At 42.8% G+C, this 18,461-nt stretch overlaps 1 protein-coding gene and 1 long non-coding RNA gene across 2 annotated transcripts in view; both read left to right on the top strand.

Moving 5' to 3' along the window:
* Fer1l6 (fer-1 like family member 6) overlaps positions 1-5,429 on the top strand; it is a 112,806-nt gene extending 107,377 nt beyond the window's left edge. The window contains exons 39-40 of the mRNA XM_005354617.2: positions 2,671-2,771; positions 4,844-5,429. Coding sequence (XP_005354674.1) covers positions 2,671-2,771; positions 4,844-5,030 — 288 coding nt within the window. The 3' untranslated portion in view covers positions 5,031-5,429. The remainder of the gene's footprint in view (positions 1-2,670; positions 2,772-4,843) is intronic.
* A 9,786-nt stretch (positions 5,430-15,215) lies between these two features.
* LOC101983711 overlaps positions 15,216-18,461 on the top strand; it is a 7,963-nt gene continuing 4,717 nt past the window's right edge. The window contains exon 1 of the long non-coding RNA XR_258426.2: positions 15,216-15,381. This is a non-coding gene — a long non-coding RNA (uncharacterized LOC101983711). The remainder of the gene's footprint in view (positions 15,382-18,461) is intronic.

Genomic DNA, 18,461 nt, shown 5'->3' with positions numbered 1-18,461 from the left:
ACACACACACACACACACACAATACTAATAACATTTCTGAATACTAGAACATTTAGTGCTGCTTTGGATTGACCCAAAGATTGATTGAGAGCCCCAAGATCTGAATTCATAATTTGAGTTCAGTTCACCTCGCATCTCTTAGTCATTCAAAGAGCCATGTTATTTATCTGTGCCTTTCTTTCCTTCCTGCCATGAACTTTGCTCCAAGTTCTCTGTTTTTCTCAGCAAGGAGTCACTTGGACATACAAACAGTCATGAAGTGAGTGGACACAGGATGCACATCATAACATTGGAACAGAGATTAGCAAGCATCTCCAAGCTTTCTTTGTCTGCAGCATGGACACGGAAATGCTGTCTGCTTTTCTGGGTACTTTAAATGGATTGTAGGCGTATGGAACACCAATCAGCTTACAGAGCTCTGAGCTGAGCTTATTATTATTAAGCAGTAGAGTATAAAAAGGCTGCTATGGTTCTTCTACCCTCATCCTGAGTGTTCCCTGTTGATTTCCACCCTGTTCCAAGAATTCCAGAACTCAGTAATTGGCTAGCACCTCTCAAGATGACTCTCATTCAAATTAGAGCAGCTGGATGGAGTTCTTAGAACATAACACTGCTCAACAGAGTTTAGGCCGCCTATGAAAGAGGCCTGGAAGAAAGCACTGCTTATGTAATGAGATTACTCACTTTGCCATGAATTTTAAGCTGCTTTCTTAGCTTTCTTCCAATCACCTAGTCTTAAGGAGCTCCCCAGAGCCCTAACTCTGCCGTTAGCACATCCTAGATGTTACAGTCAGCTCACTCTAGAGTGTCTGGCAGACGGGGAAATCAAGACTCAAGGAGGCAAGCACCATTAGGTGGTGATCACGAAGAGATTATGGAATTATCCGAGGAGAACATTTTAAACCTTCTAATCCAGTATCTAATAAATGAATGGGTAAGTTGCCAGGCAGTTCCTTACCATGGAAATATCAGGAGTCTTTCTGTCTTACAAGCCAGGATTCAAATTCTAGTTGGATGGCTTATTGTATGTACATCCTTGGAAACCTTGTTTGATCTCTGGCTTTGGGTCTCCAGCTACAGAAAGAATAGCTTGCTTCGTTTCGAGACAGACCCAGAGATAATAGAATCCATGAGCCAGAGGCAAGATGTACAACCGCAATTTGAGCTATTCAGTATATTAGTATATGCTGATAATTGTATAGAAGAGTGACTAACATATAGAAGCTATATATTATTTATTTCCTATAGTCTTAAAATGTTTCCGAGTACTTTGCAGGTAGGTCATTGGTTGCCATAATTTCTCAATGGGAATGAGAGACTACACATATTCATGTAGTTAAGAGACATTTCTAAATCACAGGACATGGTAGAGTGGCATAAGAAACCAACCAAATAGTCGTATAATCTCTAGTCCACGTGTGACCCCAAGAGAGAAGCTGTGACAGAGACTGCATTTGTTAAAAATGCTTCTATGATGCCTGAGTCCCCTGCCAGCTCCACTGCCCCCTCCCTGTCACATCACCTCGGACCTCAGTGCACACGATCTAAGGAGGCAGGAGGAGAGAACAGTCTCTTCCACTAAGAGCAGGAGTTCCAGCAAACCAGAGTCCCCAGAGCCTGAACCGGCACTGGCTTACAGAGGACCTGCCATGTAGTGAACGCAGAGTTGAACAAGAAAGAATGACTTGATTTCTGCACCGCAGTTTTCCAGTCCAGGATTTACATCACCGTCAATAACTTTACCATGGTGTTTGAAAGAATCGCCTGGCATCACAACTTCCAAATCAGAGGGGCTGTTTGCCGTAGAGGAGGGGGTGGTTCTAAAATAGAAGGTTAGTTCTGATACCATTAGCACATGTACACATGCACACACAAACACACACACACACACACAATAAATGATGGGTGACAGAGAAACTGTTCTGAAAATTCAGGGTCACAGCCACCAATATCCTCTTGAGAACTGATGGAAAAGGAAGTAGTTGGCACAAGAGGCCTGCCACTCGAGTCGTTAGCTACCTTTCTGATGACCGCGCAGTTTCTATCATTATTATTCTTACTTATTCCCATATTAATGATACCAGAGTGGTCCACGCAGGATATCTGTGTCTATATATCTGTCTATACACGTGGAACCCTTTCCATACACAAAACTCAGCGGTAGTATCATTACGGGCCTCTGTGGTGGTGATGGTGTGCACGGCTAATGCAGGTGTGTGCACACATGTGCGCAGGTGCATGTGCCCAGGTATGCATGCACAGAGAGCAGACGTTGACATTGGAGTGTCTTCATCGTCACTTTCTACCTTAAGCAAGGTCTTTTCACTCGGCCTGAAACTTGCAGTTTCAGCTAGACTGGCTGTCCTGTGGGATCCTGGGGTCTGCTTGTCTCTGGGTCCTCATTACCGGAGTTATGTATGCTGAACAGGCTTCTACGTGGGTGAACAGCATCTGAATTCAAGTCTTCATGCTTTCCCTACTGAGCCCTCTCTCCAGCCCCACCTGCGGATTTTATGATTTCCCCCACAAGACGGTTTCTCCCAGGACCAAAACCCACAGATACTTCTCAAAAGACTTGCTGGTAATCCTGGATATGATGGCACATTGGGAGAGTTGGTTCTGCCACAACAGGTCTGTGTGATTAGACACTGGTGTTTCTGTCTGGTGCAGGGCAAGGTTGAAGCTGAGTTCCACTTGGTCACAGCAGAAGAAGCCGAGAAAAACCCTGTTGGAAAAGCCCGGAAGGAGCCCGAGCCCCTGGCCAAGCCCAAGTGAGTATGATTGGGCTGTAGTGGGAAACCTGGGGCAAGGGCAGGGCCTCTGCAGCCCTTTGGGGTTTCTAATACCCCGACATCTCCTGTTACCACACTGAGAACTCAGGAGTCAGGTTAGTGCCATCCAACCTGTGGAGTTTATGGTCTCTCTAATTGAAAAACGCCCTAAAGATCCCAGACTGTTTGCAGAGGGGCAGTAATAGGCACCTGGAATGTGTCTAGCCAGCCTTCCTTTCCCTCAATTACGTGCATGGGAATTGGCTTAGCGATTCTCTAACCAAATTGACAGGATTGACTTAACCCTCTCACACCTGATCAGAAACTTTTGCTTCATTGTTACAGCTGCTCCAGTTAGGGTTTTTGAGAATAGCACAATATTCCAGATTGACTTGTGCCCATCCATCATCCACTTGGTCACCACGACACAAGCAGATAATCCTACTTAATTTTGCCATTTTTTTTCTTTTTTTAATGATGAAAACATTTTCTTTCTGACACATCATTATTTGAAAAACTAAATGCCCAGAATCAGAATTTTTAGAAAAATAATGATACTTGATTGCACTTGGTTCTTGGTTGCGTACCCATTAAAAACTGAATGTCCAGGAAATAAGTGTATAAAATGACTTTTGGAATTATGCTTGCCCCCGCTCTTCCCCAGACCCAGGGTGCAGGATCCCCTCTGCACCCGTATTATACCTCTCATGCCGTTAGAAACATAATGGGTGTTTAGTTACCCACTATCTCCAACTTGCTCATTGAAGCATCCATTTCAACCTACGTTGCTCACAGAGACCATGGCAGCACACACAGGGTCTGCACAGGCTCGAGCAAAACTGGGGTTGCAATGCTGAGAGGGGGAAGTGGACACAGGCTCCCATCCCTAACCAAGAAGCCATCTACAAGTGATACCTGCTTGCAAAAGAGCAAGTAGTTTTCTCCAGTGGAGCCTCACTGGGTATATAAACCACACTTCAGGGCAGGCCCATGAATGTCAGAAGATGTCCAACATAAACCAACTCAATGGTATTTTTGTAGAATTTTTGGTCATGTATTGCTTTGTTTGAACTTTTTTTTTGTCTTACTGGTCTTTTGCTTGTAATATTACAGTTTCCAATTTTGTGTTTTTATGGATTTTGTGTCTGGCTGGCTGGCTGGCTTTCTGTGCATGCCTTTCTTCTTCCTTCCTTTCTTTCTTTTTTTCTTTCTTTCTTTCTCTCTTTGTTTTATTCTGGCTCAACTTTTTTGTTTATTTTCTAAATAAAGAAAGAAAGGGCATGGCTGGGGAGGCAGGGAGGATCTGGGAGAGGCTGGGGCAGAGAACTATCATCATCCTATTGGTCTGAGAAACTTTTTTCAATTAAAAAATAAATTAAAAGGTATCCCAGTTTGCCATGTTGAGTTGGCATTGTAAAGAAATTAACAGCCATATTGGTCTAGATATGTTGAACTTAATTTTTTCCCATTTGTATAGGGGTAACTCACTGTATTAAATATGTAAGGTCTTATCTACGTGGGTTTGATTACAAAAACTAATAAAGTATCCTCTAAATAATAAAAAACTTAAAAATAAATAAATAAAAATGAAAAAATACTTTGGAGGGTACAAAAGAAAAATAAGGCATAAGCTCTATCTTCCAGAAGTTCTCCATTTCTTTAGGAGACTCATAAAATAGTTATGAGAATATAGTAGACAAATATACTATGCTCAGAAAGAGGGCCAATCAAGGTGAGGCAGGAACTCAGAGTGAGGGGGGGTCCTGATGGACTGAGGTGGTTAGGGTAGATTTCATGCAGAAGGTGGACTTGAGCTGGTCATAGAGGGACAGATGGGGGATGGAGGGTGTGGCCTTTGGGCTGAGTTCTAATGAGGTTCTGGTTTTATTCAGAGTAACCTTTAACCCCAGGAAGGAGTCATTGTGGACCACTTGGTAAACTGTAGAATGGCCTTTCATCCCTATTCTTAGACTTCTCCCATGGGTCCTCAGAAAGACAGTATAAGAAGTGTTCCTTGGGAGTTTGGGACTCCTGGGTTTTGAACATGACCCCTTCCCTGCTTTCTTCCCTAGCCGCCCAGACACCTCCTTCTCGTGGTTCGTGAGCCTCTTCAAATGCCTGTACCACCTCATCTGGCGGAACTACAAGAAGTACATCATCATCGCCTTCATTCTGCTCATCCTCATCGTCTTCCTGGTCCTCTTCATCTACACCCTGCCAGGAGCCATCAGCCGGAGGATCGTCGTGGGAGGCTCGTAGGGGCAACGCAGAGCACAGACCTCTTTTCACGACTGTTCTCCCCGGTTTCCTACGCGACCCTCTAAGATCATGTGCTATGGCAAATGCTAAGGGGAACGATCCTGTGTCTCAGGACAAACCAGGTTTTCTCTGGGAAGACTGGACTCGGCAGTCTCTCTCTGGCCCAGTCCCTGCTATCATCCTTCAAACCCCCAAGTCCCAAATCTTGTTATTGTTCGTGAGTAACCTGGAACAATCAATGACTCTTTCATCCAGGCCAATCAACTATGACCTCACATTGACCTCAGTGAGACTTTTCTTCATGTATTAGATTCTATTAAGAAAGGTTAAACTCTTGAGTCTAAGATTTTATTAAGAACATCATATTTTAAATAAAATGTCTTCATAAATAGATTGAAAGTATTTAGCAAATTACTAGCTGTTTAACATGTCCCAGATATCACTTGGCTTCACCTTCACAGTTACAGAACACGTTCACTTCAGGCTGCCAAATTGGTTTCACAAAAGTGTATACCGATCATCTAAAACACTTTATTGTTGAAATTCCCCCCTAGAGACAAGATGCAGCCGGGTTACCTTCAAAGTCAACCGAACGTGTGCAGTAGCAGGTGTGAGCTATGAGAAGTTCACTTTAATTTGCTCTATGGCACTTTCCAAACGGAGTGCTTGTAATTTGTCATAAGATATATGGGCTATCATGGTGTGTATATGGGGGGTCAGGGCAGGTTCGCTGCCACCCAGTGGGAATCCTCATTTGCTAACTTTACAGCCTCCCACCAAGTGTTGAGTCCCCACCGGTCATATGATTACAATATGAATGATCAATGCTGCCTCTGTTCATCCCGGTCAGCAGGAGAGCTGGGTCCTAACGTGAGTCCCAAGTACAGAATGTTAGATCCAGTCTGAGAAATAATAGCTTACTCTCTTGACAAGTGGCATCAGTGTGTCTCGAAAAGAAACTTCTGGTCTCCAAAGCATAGTCCCTGCGGTCCATGCTATCTAGAGTGGGGGTTGAAATGAGAACCTCTTCTCTCAGACACAGTGAGAAAATAAAAGAACTGGGATGTTTGGTCTTGATCTCTTGCCAGGACTTTTGCCCCCATAAATTTTTCTTTCTCCTGTCACCGAAGATCATTTAGGGTAGCAATGGGGAAATTAAGTTTAAGTTGGGGTTCCCCTGACTGGATTTATTTTGTCTTTTCTTTCTTTCTTCCTTCCTTCCTTCTTCCTTCCTTCCTTCCTTCCTTCCTTCCTTCCTTCCTTCCTTCTTTCCTTCTTTGAGATTGATCCTGGTATAGACTGTTTGGATCTCAAACTTCCTATGCAGCCAAGAATAATTCTGACTCCTGATCTCCCTGTTTCCATTTCCCAAGTGTGAGGATTGCAGGCACGCCTCTCCATGCTTGCCTTCTTATGTCTATTTTAACACCATGGCATAGCTAGCTGTAACTTTTCTAAGGGCAAGGGAGCTTACATCTACAAAGAAAATCATTCTAGAATGTCCCTGATCCATCAAGAAACAGAAAGTATGCTTTGAGACATTAAAGAATACCAACGTGTAGTGCTGGTGTTCGAACCTAAAGCCTGCTGCGTGCCGGGCAAGCATTCTACAGTTGATTGACAGTCCCTGTGGTTTTAGACTTGAGCACCGCTCATTCAGTTCTGGCTGTGGATGCTCTCTGGCAATTGTAGGTCACATGTTCCTGAAGTGCCGAGAAATAGGAGCTTGCTGTCTTGGCAGTGTTTCCCGGTGAGATTGGCTACATCATTGGTGGCTCATTCCCACAGTGCAGTAATGTACATCCATCCTTAATGGGGAGGTCAGAATGTTTGATGCCATGGGGCATATGTACTAGATTCATTAGAAGTAAGTGTTTGTATATCTATTAGAAAACTATGTACAGTATGCTGTAAAAATAAATATATAAACATCTATGTCTAGAGAAATATGCAAACATGAATAGTGATTATCTAAGCACTGTAATCTTTTCTTTGCATTCCTATTTTTCTATTTCTCTCAAAGCTTCTGTAATAAGTATGTAGTATTTAATAAACATAAACTTACCTCTGTTCGTTTAAAAATATTTATTGTCTCCCATAAGTTGGCAGCTGATATAGAGCAGAGATGAGCATGCAAGGGCAGATTATCATAGGATTTGTGTTCTAGAAGCTTCCCCCAAATTACTGTTTTATCTTCAAATAATGGTTCTTCCAAGAAAGGCAGTGAACAACGAATGTGTTCCAAGAATGAGGCTTTGGGAAAACGCATACATTTCTGGCATTGTTGGAAAGAGGGCTATTATTTTTAGATAAATTTTGATCGAAGGGCAGGTGCTTTCTGGTGAATTCTGGAAGGTATACTCTCAACAAAACGATGCAAAACATTGAAATAGCTAATAACGCAGACAAGAAAATTATCTGGTAATCCCTCTAAGTGAAATAAAGTCCATCAACTTCCCCTTGGTGTCAAAAGATATCCAGATGCTACAAAGCCTGGTGGCAGAAGCCTTAGAAGCATTTCAGAAATGTGTGAGATGGAGTTGGTAAGCAAGAATAATTTTGGCGTCAGCCATGGCTTGTGTTCTATACATAGGATATCACATATGGCCTGCCCTGCAAAGAAAAACTAAACAAAGTAATGTTCTGCCAAATTATGCAGCCCCAGTCCTAAAGATAACCAGTTTCTTTTAAAAAAAAATACCCATTTCCCAAGTTGACGTGAGTCCCTACCTTTGTTTTTGTTTTTTTATAGTTTAAACGAATTTCAGAATGCTTTTTATCTTTTTAAACAACATTGAAATTCTTTCCCCACAAACAATACAAGACAAAATTGGCCCCAGAAGCAATCACAAGCATCCTATAGGACTGAATATCAATATGACATCACACCCTGGGACCATTCGGTAGCCTCTGTTCTTCACTTCTATTGTAGACACCCTGGCCAGAGAGAAAACATTTCATTTACTTTTTAAAATTGGTATGTTTGGAGTGTATGTGTGTGTACATGTTTGTGTGCTCACATCATCATGTACATGCAGGTATGTGAGTGTGTGCTTGCATGTGTGTGTATGTGACTCACAAGTGCCACAGGCAGGTCACTGAGTGCAGGAGCTCAAGTCAGAAATCTGGACGCAGAAACTGAAGAAGAAACCCTGAAGGAACACTTGGCTTGCTTGCTCCCCATGGCTTGCTTAGCCTGCTTTCTTATACACTCAGGACCACCTGCCTAGGGGTGGCGCCATCTGCTGTGGAGTGCCCCCCCTCCCACATCAATTATTAACCAAGAAAAATGCCCCACAGGGTTGCCCACAGGCCAATCTTGTGGTAACATTTCCCCAAATGAATCTACCTTGTGTTAAGCTGATTAAAAAAAAGAAAAAAAGCTAAGCAGGACAGCGGAGCTTGCTGCCACAGACGTTCTTTCTTTCTGGGATAAGATGTTTCCCCTCTCTATTCAGACTCCTGGGACAATTAGCTCAAAAAAAAAAAAAGGAGAGAGAGAGAGAGTGAGTGAGTGTGTGTGTGTGTGTGTGTGTGTGTGTGTGTGTGTGTGTGTGTGAGTGGAGCCATCTCCATCTCCCTGCCTGATTCAAATCCTCAGGAGCTGAACAGTTGGGATTCTGCCCTTCCTCCCAATGCTCGGCTACCCAGATCCAGCATCAGCCGCTGGTAATGCTCAAATGCCTTCCATCACAGCAGAGGGTCCTTTGCAATCAAGAGAAACAGGAGTCTCTGCACACCGGGTTTGTGAAGGGCAATTGAGAAAGGCAACTCTATTTTTCTGAAGCATCACGGTCTGTGGATCTTGGAGTCAAAAGAAAGGGGACTTTGCAAACTGAGACAATGACATGGGAACTTGGGCAAATATGCTTTTTCACAGCGTGGCCTTCAGCAGGTAATGCAACAGTTCTGAAGTCCATGTTCTTACTATATAGACAATGGTAACAAGCACCCTCACCATGAAACTGTAGGAGTCTCAGTGGTGACTAAGGAAAGAGGTGGAGACATCTTCCTAAGGTTTGGTTAGCATAGTGCCTTCTATCTCACAGGGGTTCAGATAATGTTCAGTTACTATGGAAATCACATCAGTCTCAATGACCATGGTCACAAATAATACAACAGTGCATGTGGATTTTTTTACCATAATTCTTCTGCAATCCAATTTTGTATACCAAAAAAAATGACTTGAGCTCTTTAACTATTCATTTATGGTAGGCATGGCTGCCTCTCCTGAAAATTCTTGTGTTTAAATTTTAAGTTCCAATCATGAGTTAGGGGCTCATTCTGGATCCCAAAGTATTTCAACAGCGTGCATTTGTAAGTTGCAAACTTCCTCTTTTTGCTTAACTGCTGCATCCACAGGTTAGGCATAGCAATGTAAATCTCTCACGCATGTGACCCCAAACCTTTTAAATGCTTCTTAGAAGTTCTTCACTCTCCTGGAAGATTCCCCCATAATCCCTGGTACAGAAAACAAGCACTGGGCCATCTGTCTCTCCATCCTGTCACACTGACCCACAGGACTAACAGCCACAATACCAACCAGTGTATATGTTCCACAGGGGCAGACTAAGATCATTCATAGATAGCCTCCTCATATCCAACATAGCCATGTGTGACTTGAATAAACAATCTCAAGCACTAATAAGATACATTTTTAATGCTATTTGGGGGTTGAGGAAATTGAGGGTGAATGTCACACAAGGTACCCTCAGAACTATGGCCAGGATCCCACGTTGACTCAATTCAACCCATCCCAAGAGATCCAATTCAACTTTGGCTGACAGTTGGCTGATTTTCCTGTTTCTTTTCAAAGGCACACATGACCTCTTACTCTTCTATATGTTCATATAGCACACAGAAGGATCCAACAAGATGCTATGAAATTAACATAATTACATTTGTTGCTATGATTCACTGTCTCTTGAAGTATTGTAGAATGTAACGAAGCAGGAAGAACTTTCCAACTCCTAACACCGGATTAAACCTTAAAAACCCTTCTCAAGTCTTGAACTTTGGGGGCTTAGATGGTTGGTTTCATTGATGTCTTCATTTTAGAAATACAGAGACGGAAGACTGCAGGTGTCCAGTAGCCCGAGAGTCCATTTAAAGGAGGCATGGGACAGCCGCCACTTATCCACACTCTGAGCCACCTGGGAAAGAGATCTCCCAACTACCTCCCTTGGGCATGGCCTTGCTCGGACTCTTTCCTGTTCTTTCTTTGTTGTACTTCTGACTGACAGATGAAACCAGTCCAGAGGCTCACAGCAGAGCCAAACCTTGAGGTACAACTCAGTTCTCCTAAACTACAGCCTGCTTGACTTTTCCTTCCAAATCTGGCCTCCCAAAGCCTCTAACCCTCCTCTCCGCCCTCTCCGCTAGCCTCTTGCTTCCTAGTCCTCCTTCTAGGTTTAGTTCCATTTGGATACTTTTTTGAATTATATTCTCTTTTTGTCAACTAAAAATGAGCCATAATTTCAGTCTCCAGAGTGATAAACAGTTGTTTGCAGATGCATAAAACTAAACTTGCTTGTATATTTCCACATGTTCCCAAAGCCAACTGGATTAAAGACCAATAAATAACTCAGTCCGTACCTCTCCTTCCAACCCCGAGAAAACAACAACATAAATAAGACCAAGCTGATGAGCCTGGATGACAGGTGATGATTCAAGTCTCATCTTCAAAAATGTCACCGGAGGCTTTTGTAAATCTGTATTATGCTAAGCTAAGTTACAGCCCAAACAAATGACATTTAGAGAGAGAGAGGCAGAGCCAAATTAAGTTGGCTGTTGATTACATGTTGTAATTAAACCAAACGAGTTGGACTCCTTGATAATAAAAATGGTTGATGGACTCGGAAGCTTTATTACATAATGATTGACGAAGCAGATTTATCCCACAGTGATGAAAAATATCAGAAAAAAATTAAACTGTAGTTGAATGTGCTGGTGCTGACCTATAATGCCAGCCCTTGTCTGTGAAAAGAAGAGCAATCAGATCTCAAAGGCAGTCTGGGAGATATGAGACTGCCTCAACCCCCACCCCACATCAGTGTTTTCAGGGTTCATTCTCTCAATACCCTCCCAAAACACAAAAAGGAGAAAAGTATTTCTGAGTTTCAGGCCAAAAAAAGAGCTTGAGTCTTAATGCCAGCCAGGACCTTAGCCACATTGTATAGCAGTGAGTTACACTGACTGGATCTCCTGGGGGAACTGGGGCGCGCCATGTGTGGATGGGTCTTTTTCTATGACTGTGGTAAGGTTTACTTTCCACAGTTGTTGGCCAGACTGTGTTCGACCAACCATCCCGCTGAAGAACAAAAGAAAATCCTGACAAAATGTAAGAAAGAAAAGTCTAGATTTGATCCAGTTGGTCTGCCTTTAGCTTAGTTTTAAAAAGACCCAAAGGAACCAAAAACAAATGTGACAAATGGAACAGAAATAGCAAAATGTTAAACTTCATCTCAGCTCTATACATAATTATATTAAATAAAAACAGATCAAATACTCCAATTAAAAGACAGATATCAAATTGTATTTTAAAAAAACCAAAGTACAATTATGTTATTTCTACAAGTATATATTATATATAATATATATTATATATATGTAAATTAGAAAACTATAGAACACATCAGGCAGGAGAGAACTGGTATGATCATATTAAATCAGAATATCAAAATAAACAGTTTTTCTAGAGATGAAGTGGACCATTTCTAAATATCAAATACTCACCATAGGAGTGGGGAGATGGCTCCAAAGATAAGAGCACTTGCAGCATAAGCATGTGGACCTGAGCTCAGAACCTTAGTCCCACATACAAAAAAATAAAAAAATCAGAGTGTGGATCACACGTGACCCTGTAACCTCTGTGGGGTACAGAGATGGAAGGATCACTAGGCCTTACGCACTACCAGCCCAGCTCCAGGTTTAGTGAGAGACCCTGCATCAAGGGATTAGGATGGAGAGCGATAGAACACGACACCAGATGTCCTTCTTTGTTGTCTGCATGAGTACATGCGTATGTGCATCTGCACACACACACACACACACACACACACACACACGCGCGCGCGCGCACACACATACTCAAGCATGTATCCTAAATACTATTAATACTATTAATTAACCAAGAAGGCATAATAAACTTAAGTGAATATATATGTGTGTGTGTGAATACATATATATGTGTATAGAAACATCACAAATATTTGTGAGAAAAATATTGATCAAAATGAACAGAGGTGACAATCATAGTGGGTCACAACCCCTTCGACAAACCCCTGTCTTCCAAAATATTTGCATTACAATTCATAACATTAGCAAAATTACAGTTATGAAGTAGCAACGAAAATAAATTTACAATTGGGGGTCATCATAGTCTGAGATACTGTATTAAAAGGTCACTGCCTTAGGAAGGTTGAGAACCACTGTCCTAAGGGTCCCATAACCTTCCCAAACAGTGCCAACAGCTAGGGAACAACTGTTAAAATATACGAGCCTGTGGGGAACATTTCTTATTCAAGGCACAACAGCCTGCTTCATGTGCATTCCCAACTAACATTTCATTAATGTGTACATAGCATCAAGATTAATGGTAACACTAGTTATGATATCTACAGTACTCAGGGCCCTTATGGGGGCTTTCCCCTGATTTCTGAGGTAAGAGAACACAGGCTGAGTCATTGAAAGTTTGAGCATGGTCTATCAGATCACCTAGCTGATGATTACACGATACTAAGACATTGTGATTGCTGTTGACTGGAGGCAATGAGATAAAAACTGGCTTCTATCCGGCAACTATATCATACAATGGTTTGCACGTATTAAAACAGTAACTTACTCTGGTGGGAGAGGACATGACAGTATTTGTTATACATTCAATTCCTTGATTTTTTTTTGTTTCTTCTTTGACTAATTAATTTTGAATTGATATATAATATAATGCTGGGTGGTGGTGGTGCACGTCTTTATTCCCAGCACTCGGGAGGCAGAGGCAGGCAGATATCAGTGAGTTTGAAGCCAGCCTGGTCTACAGAATGAGTTCCAGGACAGGCTCCAAAGCTACACAGAGAAACCCCATCTCAAAAAACCAAAAGAAAAGATACATAATATAATAATACTCACATACACAATCATTTTTGCTGTTGTTTAACGGGGATTTGAACCTAGGGCATCACAAACGTTAGGCAAGTGAACTGCATCCCTGGTCCCTTTGGGCTGTTTGAGACAGTCTTACTGAGCAGTTGACACATTGAACTTGCACACTTCCTGCTTCGACCATTGAGGTGTTCTGAGTACATTCCTACATCATAAGACCTGGCCAATGTGTACAACTCAGCTCACAGACAATGGAGAGGGACAAAGACATGCGCTTAGGAGGCTCAGTTGTTTTTAAGTTAAAAGATTATTTCTTTTTAGGATAAAATCATGTAATTTTTTTTGCTTCAGGAACTGGATTAGATGCCCTTGGGGGAGAGAAGTATATTAATTTTAGCTCAATTTGCATTTTAGTACAATGCCATTTCCAGTTTGGAGTGTGGAGGAGAGTGAAGCTATCTGGATTCCAGGTTGTAAAAGGGGGCACAGTAGAGCCGTGTCTCCTGCTGTTCATGTTGGCATTGCTGGGGCTCAGAGAGGTGAGATCCCTCCCAACCTCTTATGCCCATCTTTCCATTTCGTCCTCTTCCAAGAACAGACCCTACTTCCCAAAAGTTCTGCGATCTCGCAGAATAGCTGGACCAGCTGAGGACCAAGTGTTCAAAGACATTAGCCCGTGGGAGACATTTCACATCCAAACCGTAGCACATTCAAGGTGATTAATGTGATAATCACTCTGCTTTGACTGTATTCGAAATCATGCCGCATCCCATAAATAAATGCATCTATGATGTGTCAATCCAACATACACCGCGAAACGGAAACCAAAACAAAAACGAGGCTCAGGACTTAGGTCATCCCCCTTGGCACTCAGGCGCATTCAGGGAAGAGACACTGGGGATGTCAGGCTTCCCTCCCTGTGTGCCTTCTATAGCCACTGTGCCAGGCCAGCTGGATCAGAGACACAGCAGGAGAACTGGGTGGAGGTAAAACGAAGGCCAGCCCTTGCTCAACTTGTGACTGTGTTCCTTGGGCCAGGTCAGCGAGTAGCCATCCCACTGGGAAGAGGCTAGAAGGGGGCGGACCCGTTCTCTGTAATTAATTTGTTCTACCTTCCAGATTTCATAACAGGAAAGGGGAGGAATACACAGGACAAGCTCGTCTTCACTGTGGGGATGTCATCCTTGTGGGGGCCTCTTCCAATAGTCAGCACCTGAGTAAAGCCCAGTCCCAAAAGATCTCCTCTAAAACCACAGAAGACTGAAGAGATCAGTCTCGAGTGGGTGGTGTCCAGCAGGTGTTCAATAGATTGCTGTCACGTGACACTACCACTTCCCCTCTCTCTTTCCACTCGGCGGGAGAGGACACTACAGGAAGTCCCAGCAGACCCTTGTTCAAGAAGGCAGCGGAATTCTTTCCTACAGGTGCCTTGCGGTCAGCCCATTTAGATTTCCCAAAACCCAACCCTTGTTAATTATTCAACATTTTCCCATGATGTCACAAGTAAAACGACATGCTCTAGAAACAAATAGTCTTCAAAAATATCCTAGGGTTGGTACAATCACCGGCTTTGGTGATGTTCCAATGTTAAAATTATAACGAGAGAGTACATTGTGGGTTTAAGGCTCCTTTACTTTCTCCAGAGTGAACACAACTGTTCTGCAGATCCGTGTGTGGAAAGTCTAAAACACAAATTGAAAGTTGGATTGGAAATCCCCCCTGGAAAAAAAAAAAATCTGGCTCTATCAGTTCTTTGGGAAAATACAGAATTAGCTGGCTAATTCTGTTCTAGCACCCCTCTGCTTGGCAAAGAGTGATTTAGACTATTTCCTGTCAACCCGCTAAATCAAAAACCATGTGCTTTCCAGGAAACCTGAAGCTACTAATTACCCAGGCCGTGTTTGCCTTTATGCCTTTTCTATGTGGTGCGCTAGCGTCCTGCCCCTCTGTGACGTGGTGGGCGGTGAGGATTCCCAGCACAGAGAGCTGAGCGTTTTGTTTTGTTCCTAGCAACGTCATGGAAGCACAACCGCTGTCAACCCCACTGTAATTTGGCTGACGCCCACGGAAAACAACGCCTCTCTGAAGTGGGGGGGGGGGGCAGGAGAGGCTTTAGGACATCCGAGGGCCCCGCGGAGCAGCTGTTTCTACACATCCAGCCCTAAGGGCTTGGGTGGCTCCTTTATTTGCTGAAGAGACCCCACTTTCTTTCTGCTCAGCTTCAGCCCTCCATCCTGCCCTTGAGTTCCAGGTATGCTTGCTGTTCCTTGCTTTGACAGCTGGAGACTTTGTATCCTCTCTTGGTCCCACGTTCTGTCCAGAACTCGGACCTCCAGCAATACTAGAGTCCTCCCAAGGAATTCCCGTGGAGGAGGTCTGTACTGCCTCTAACTCTAACTCCAGTAGAGGTGAGAGACTCCTAGTGGATCACCACACACAAAGGGCTTCACTAAAACATTACAAAACTTTTTTATTTCTTTTTTTAAAATTGTTTTTTAATTGAAATTTTGCATACCAAACCCAGTTCCCACTCCCTCTCCTCCTCCTGCTCCCTTCACCTTCACCCCCCACACACCCCTATTCACTCCTCAGAGAAGGTAAGGCTTCCCTATGGGGAGTTAACAAAGTCTATCATACGGCTTTGAGGTAGGACCAAGGTCCTGCCCACTATATCTTGGCTGAGTAAGAGAATGGGCTCCAAAAAGCCAGTTCAAGCAGCACAAAGCTTTGTGCTTTGAGAGACAAGAGCCAACTCAGAGAGATAAGAGAGGTGAATTAACAAATCCTAAAGCAGGTGTTTAGGAGCATTGCTCAGACCCCAGCCTCCTTCACTCACACCCTCAACAAGGGCACCCCACCTGGCGGCTGTCTTCTCCGTGCGCTGTTTTTCTCTGGCTGTACCACCATCCACAGCCGAGAGATTTCCCAGCATGACCTGGTATCCTTCTATTAAATACGCAAAGAAGAATGTCCCTAAAAGTGTCGAGTGAAGAAAAATAAGGCACCAAAAAAAAAAAAAAAAAATAAGCACGGAGTGAGCCTGCTCCAAGCTGCGTGCAGGTGCACGGTAGGTCGCTAGCGATGGCTGCTCTCCAGAAACCGCGCAGTGAGATGCAGGAGAAGCGGTGCTCGGTTCTTACTCCGTGCCATTCTATTGTTTAACATTGTACAATGCAATGTTGACCCTATACTTTTCAAAACGACTCTATACTCTGTATCCACCTTCAGCTTATGCTATGTCACTTCCTATGCATTGTAGGCACCTTTAAAAAATGTTAAACTGCCGCGGAGGAGCAGGTTTGTGCCATGACACACGTGCAGAGGTCAGGACAACTTCGCGAAGTCGGTGCTCTCCTTCCACCTTTATGTGGGTTCTGGGGTTTAATTCAGGTTTTGAGGCTTTGCTTGCCAAGGCCTTTACCTATGGAGCTATCTCACTGGCCCTTATTATACCTTATTAGAATTTTTTTATTTTATTTGCCCATTCCTTAAGATATGGTTGTTACTTATTTTACTGATCCATATGCTATGGTCATCTTATATACTATTGCTATTAGTTCTTTAGACAAATAGTTATTTCAAGATAAATTAAAAATAAGGAAAATAAAATACTTTCGTTGGAGGACCTTGAGACGCCTTGGTGGTTAAGAGCATGTACTGCTCTTCCAGAGGACCAGAGTTTGGTCCCCAGCACCCAAAGCAGGTGGCTCACAACTGCCTGTAACTGCAGCTCTGGGGATCTAATGCTCTCTTCTGGCCTCCTCCCCAGTGCACTCAGGCGCACATACCCACGCAGGGACAGACACATACCCACATAACTAAAAATAAAACTTAAATGTCAATAAAATATTTTCTTTTACCTTTGCTTTTTCTTTCTCTGATTCTCTCCCTTTATAGTTAATGATACAACATTTTTTTTTCAACTGTTTGTAAAGTCCGTTATAGTGTTTCTTGCAGGAAATTTTTATTGGTGATGAATTTTATACATTTTTGTTTGACTTGCTGAGAAAGTCTCTGCTCCCCCAAGCTCTCACTGGGTAAGAATTCTGCACTGGTGGGTTTGTCTTACAGCTCTCTCACTATATAACACTGTTCCTTTCTGGTGTGCAAGGGTTCTGATGGGAATTTTGCTGCAATTTTTATTTATATAAATTTTTTATATTTATTCCTAGTATTTTAAATACAAGGCATATTTTAACATCCTCAGGTTTGGTCCAAAGATTCCTCTTCATCTTTAATTCTCTGTAGTTTGAGGATGATAAACTACATGGAGCTTTCTTGCTTCATTCTGATTGCTGTTCTCTGAACTTCCTGGATCTGTGATTTGGTGTCTGGGCATAGCATGGAAAAGTTCCTGCTATTGCTAGCTCAATTATCCCTCCTAATCTATATTTTTGTTTGTGAGCCTAGCCTTTAATGGCTGAGCCATCTCTCCAGCCCCCTCCTAATCTATAATGTAATTCTGATTTTCAAATTATTTTATCCTAACTTTGTCATTATTCTGTGTTTCTTGCCCCATTTTTCCTTACCGTATTTAAGCTTGAAAAGTTTGAGTTGACCAATCTTTCCTGGTTCCTTCCCACACCACATCCAATCCACAGATGAGTCCGTCAAAGCTGCTCTTCGTTTCTATCAAAGTGGAGTTTCTTACATTCCATTTTTTCTCTTTCTCTTTGACATTACAGTATAGTTGCACAATTTCTCCCTTCCCTTTCCTCCCTCTCATGTGCCTCCTTCTCCCCCTACTGAGCCATCTTCTTCACATCCTGCACTTGTTCTCCTGTGTTGTCTTGCTTCTCCCATCAGCATCAGAAGCATTGCTCACACTTACTCTTGTGCTGTTGGCCTGATCATTCCGACATCTGAACCATCGTCGCTGAGTCCGGTTCTAATGTCCATCTTATCAGGCTGCTTTTCCTTGACTTTTGACATGACCCATGGTGTTTTGCTGAAAGCTAAACACGATGCATTGAGCACTAGGACCTTCGGTGTGATGTTGCCTGTCGATTCAATCAGGAATTACCCTAACTACTAGTATCTGTCATTGTGGGGATCAGAATCTTCCAAAGCTTCTAAAAATTTGCGACATTCATTCATCCCCGGCAATCCTGATCAAAGACACTGATGCTCAGCTTTGAGATTTGGTTGTCAGAATTTGATCTATGACTTCTTCTACAATCTGACATTTCTAATTCAGTACGCTGGAAATCCACTGTTTGACTTTTAACAAAGTGTTTTTTGTATTCATTGAAATAAAATCCTTTTTTTAAAAAATGGAGTTATTTCTCATAGGTGTCTGTCTTTAACTCTTAGGTGAATGAACTTTTTTTT

The sequence above is a fragment of the Microtus ochrogaster genome, chromosome 15, assembly GCF_000317375.1.
Source record: "Microtus ochrogaster isolate Prairie Vole_2 chromosome 15, MicOch1.0, whole genome shotgun sequence".
Classification (NCBI taxonomy): domain Eukaryota; kingdom Metazoa; phylum Chordata; class Mammalia; order Rodentia; family Cricetidae; genus Microtus; species Microtus ochrogaster.
This window is presented reverse-complemented; position numbering and strand designations above follow the sequence as displayed.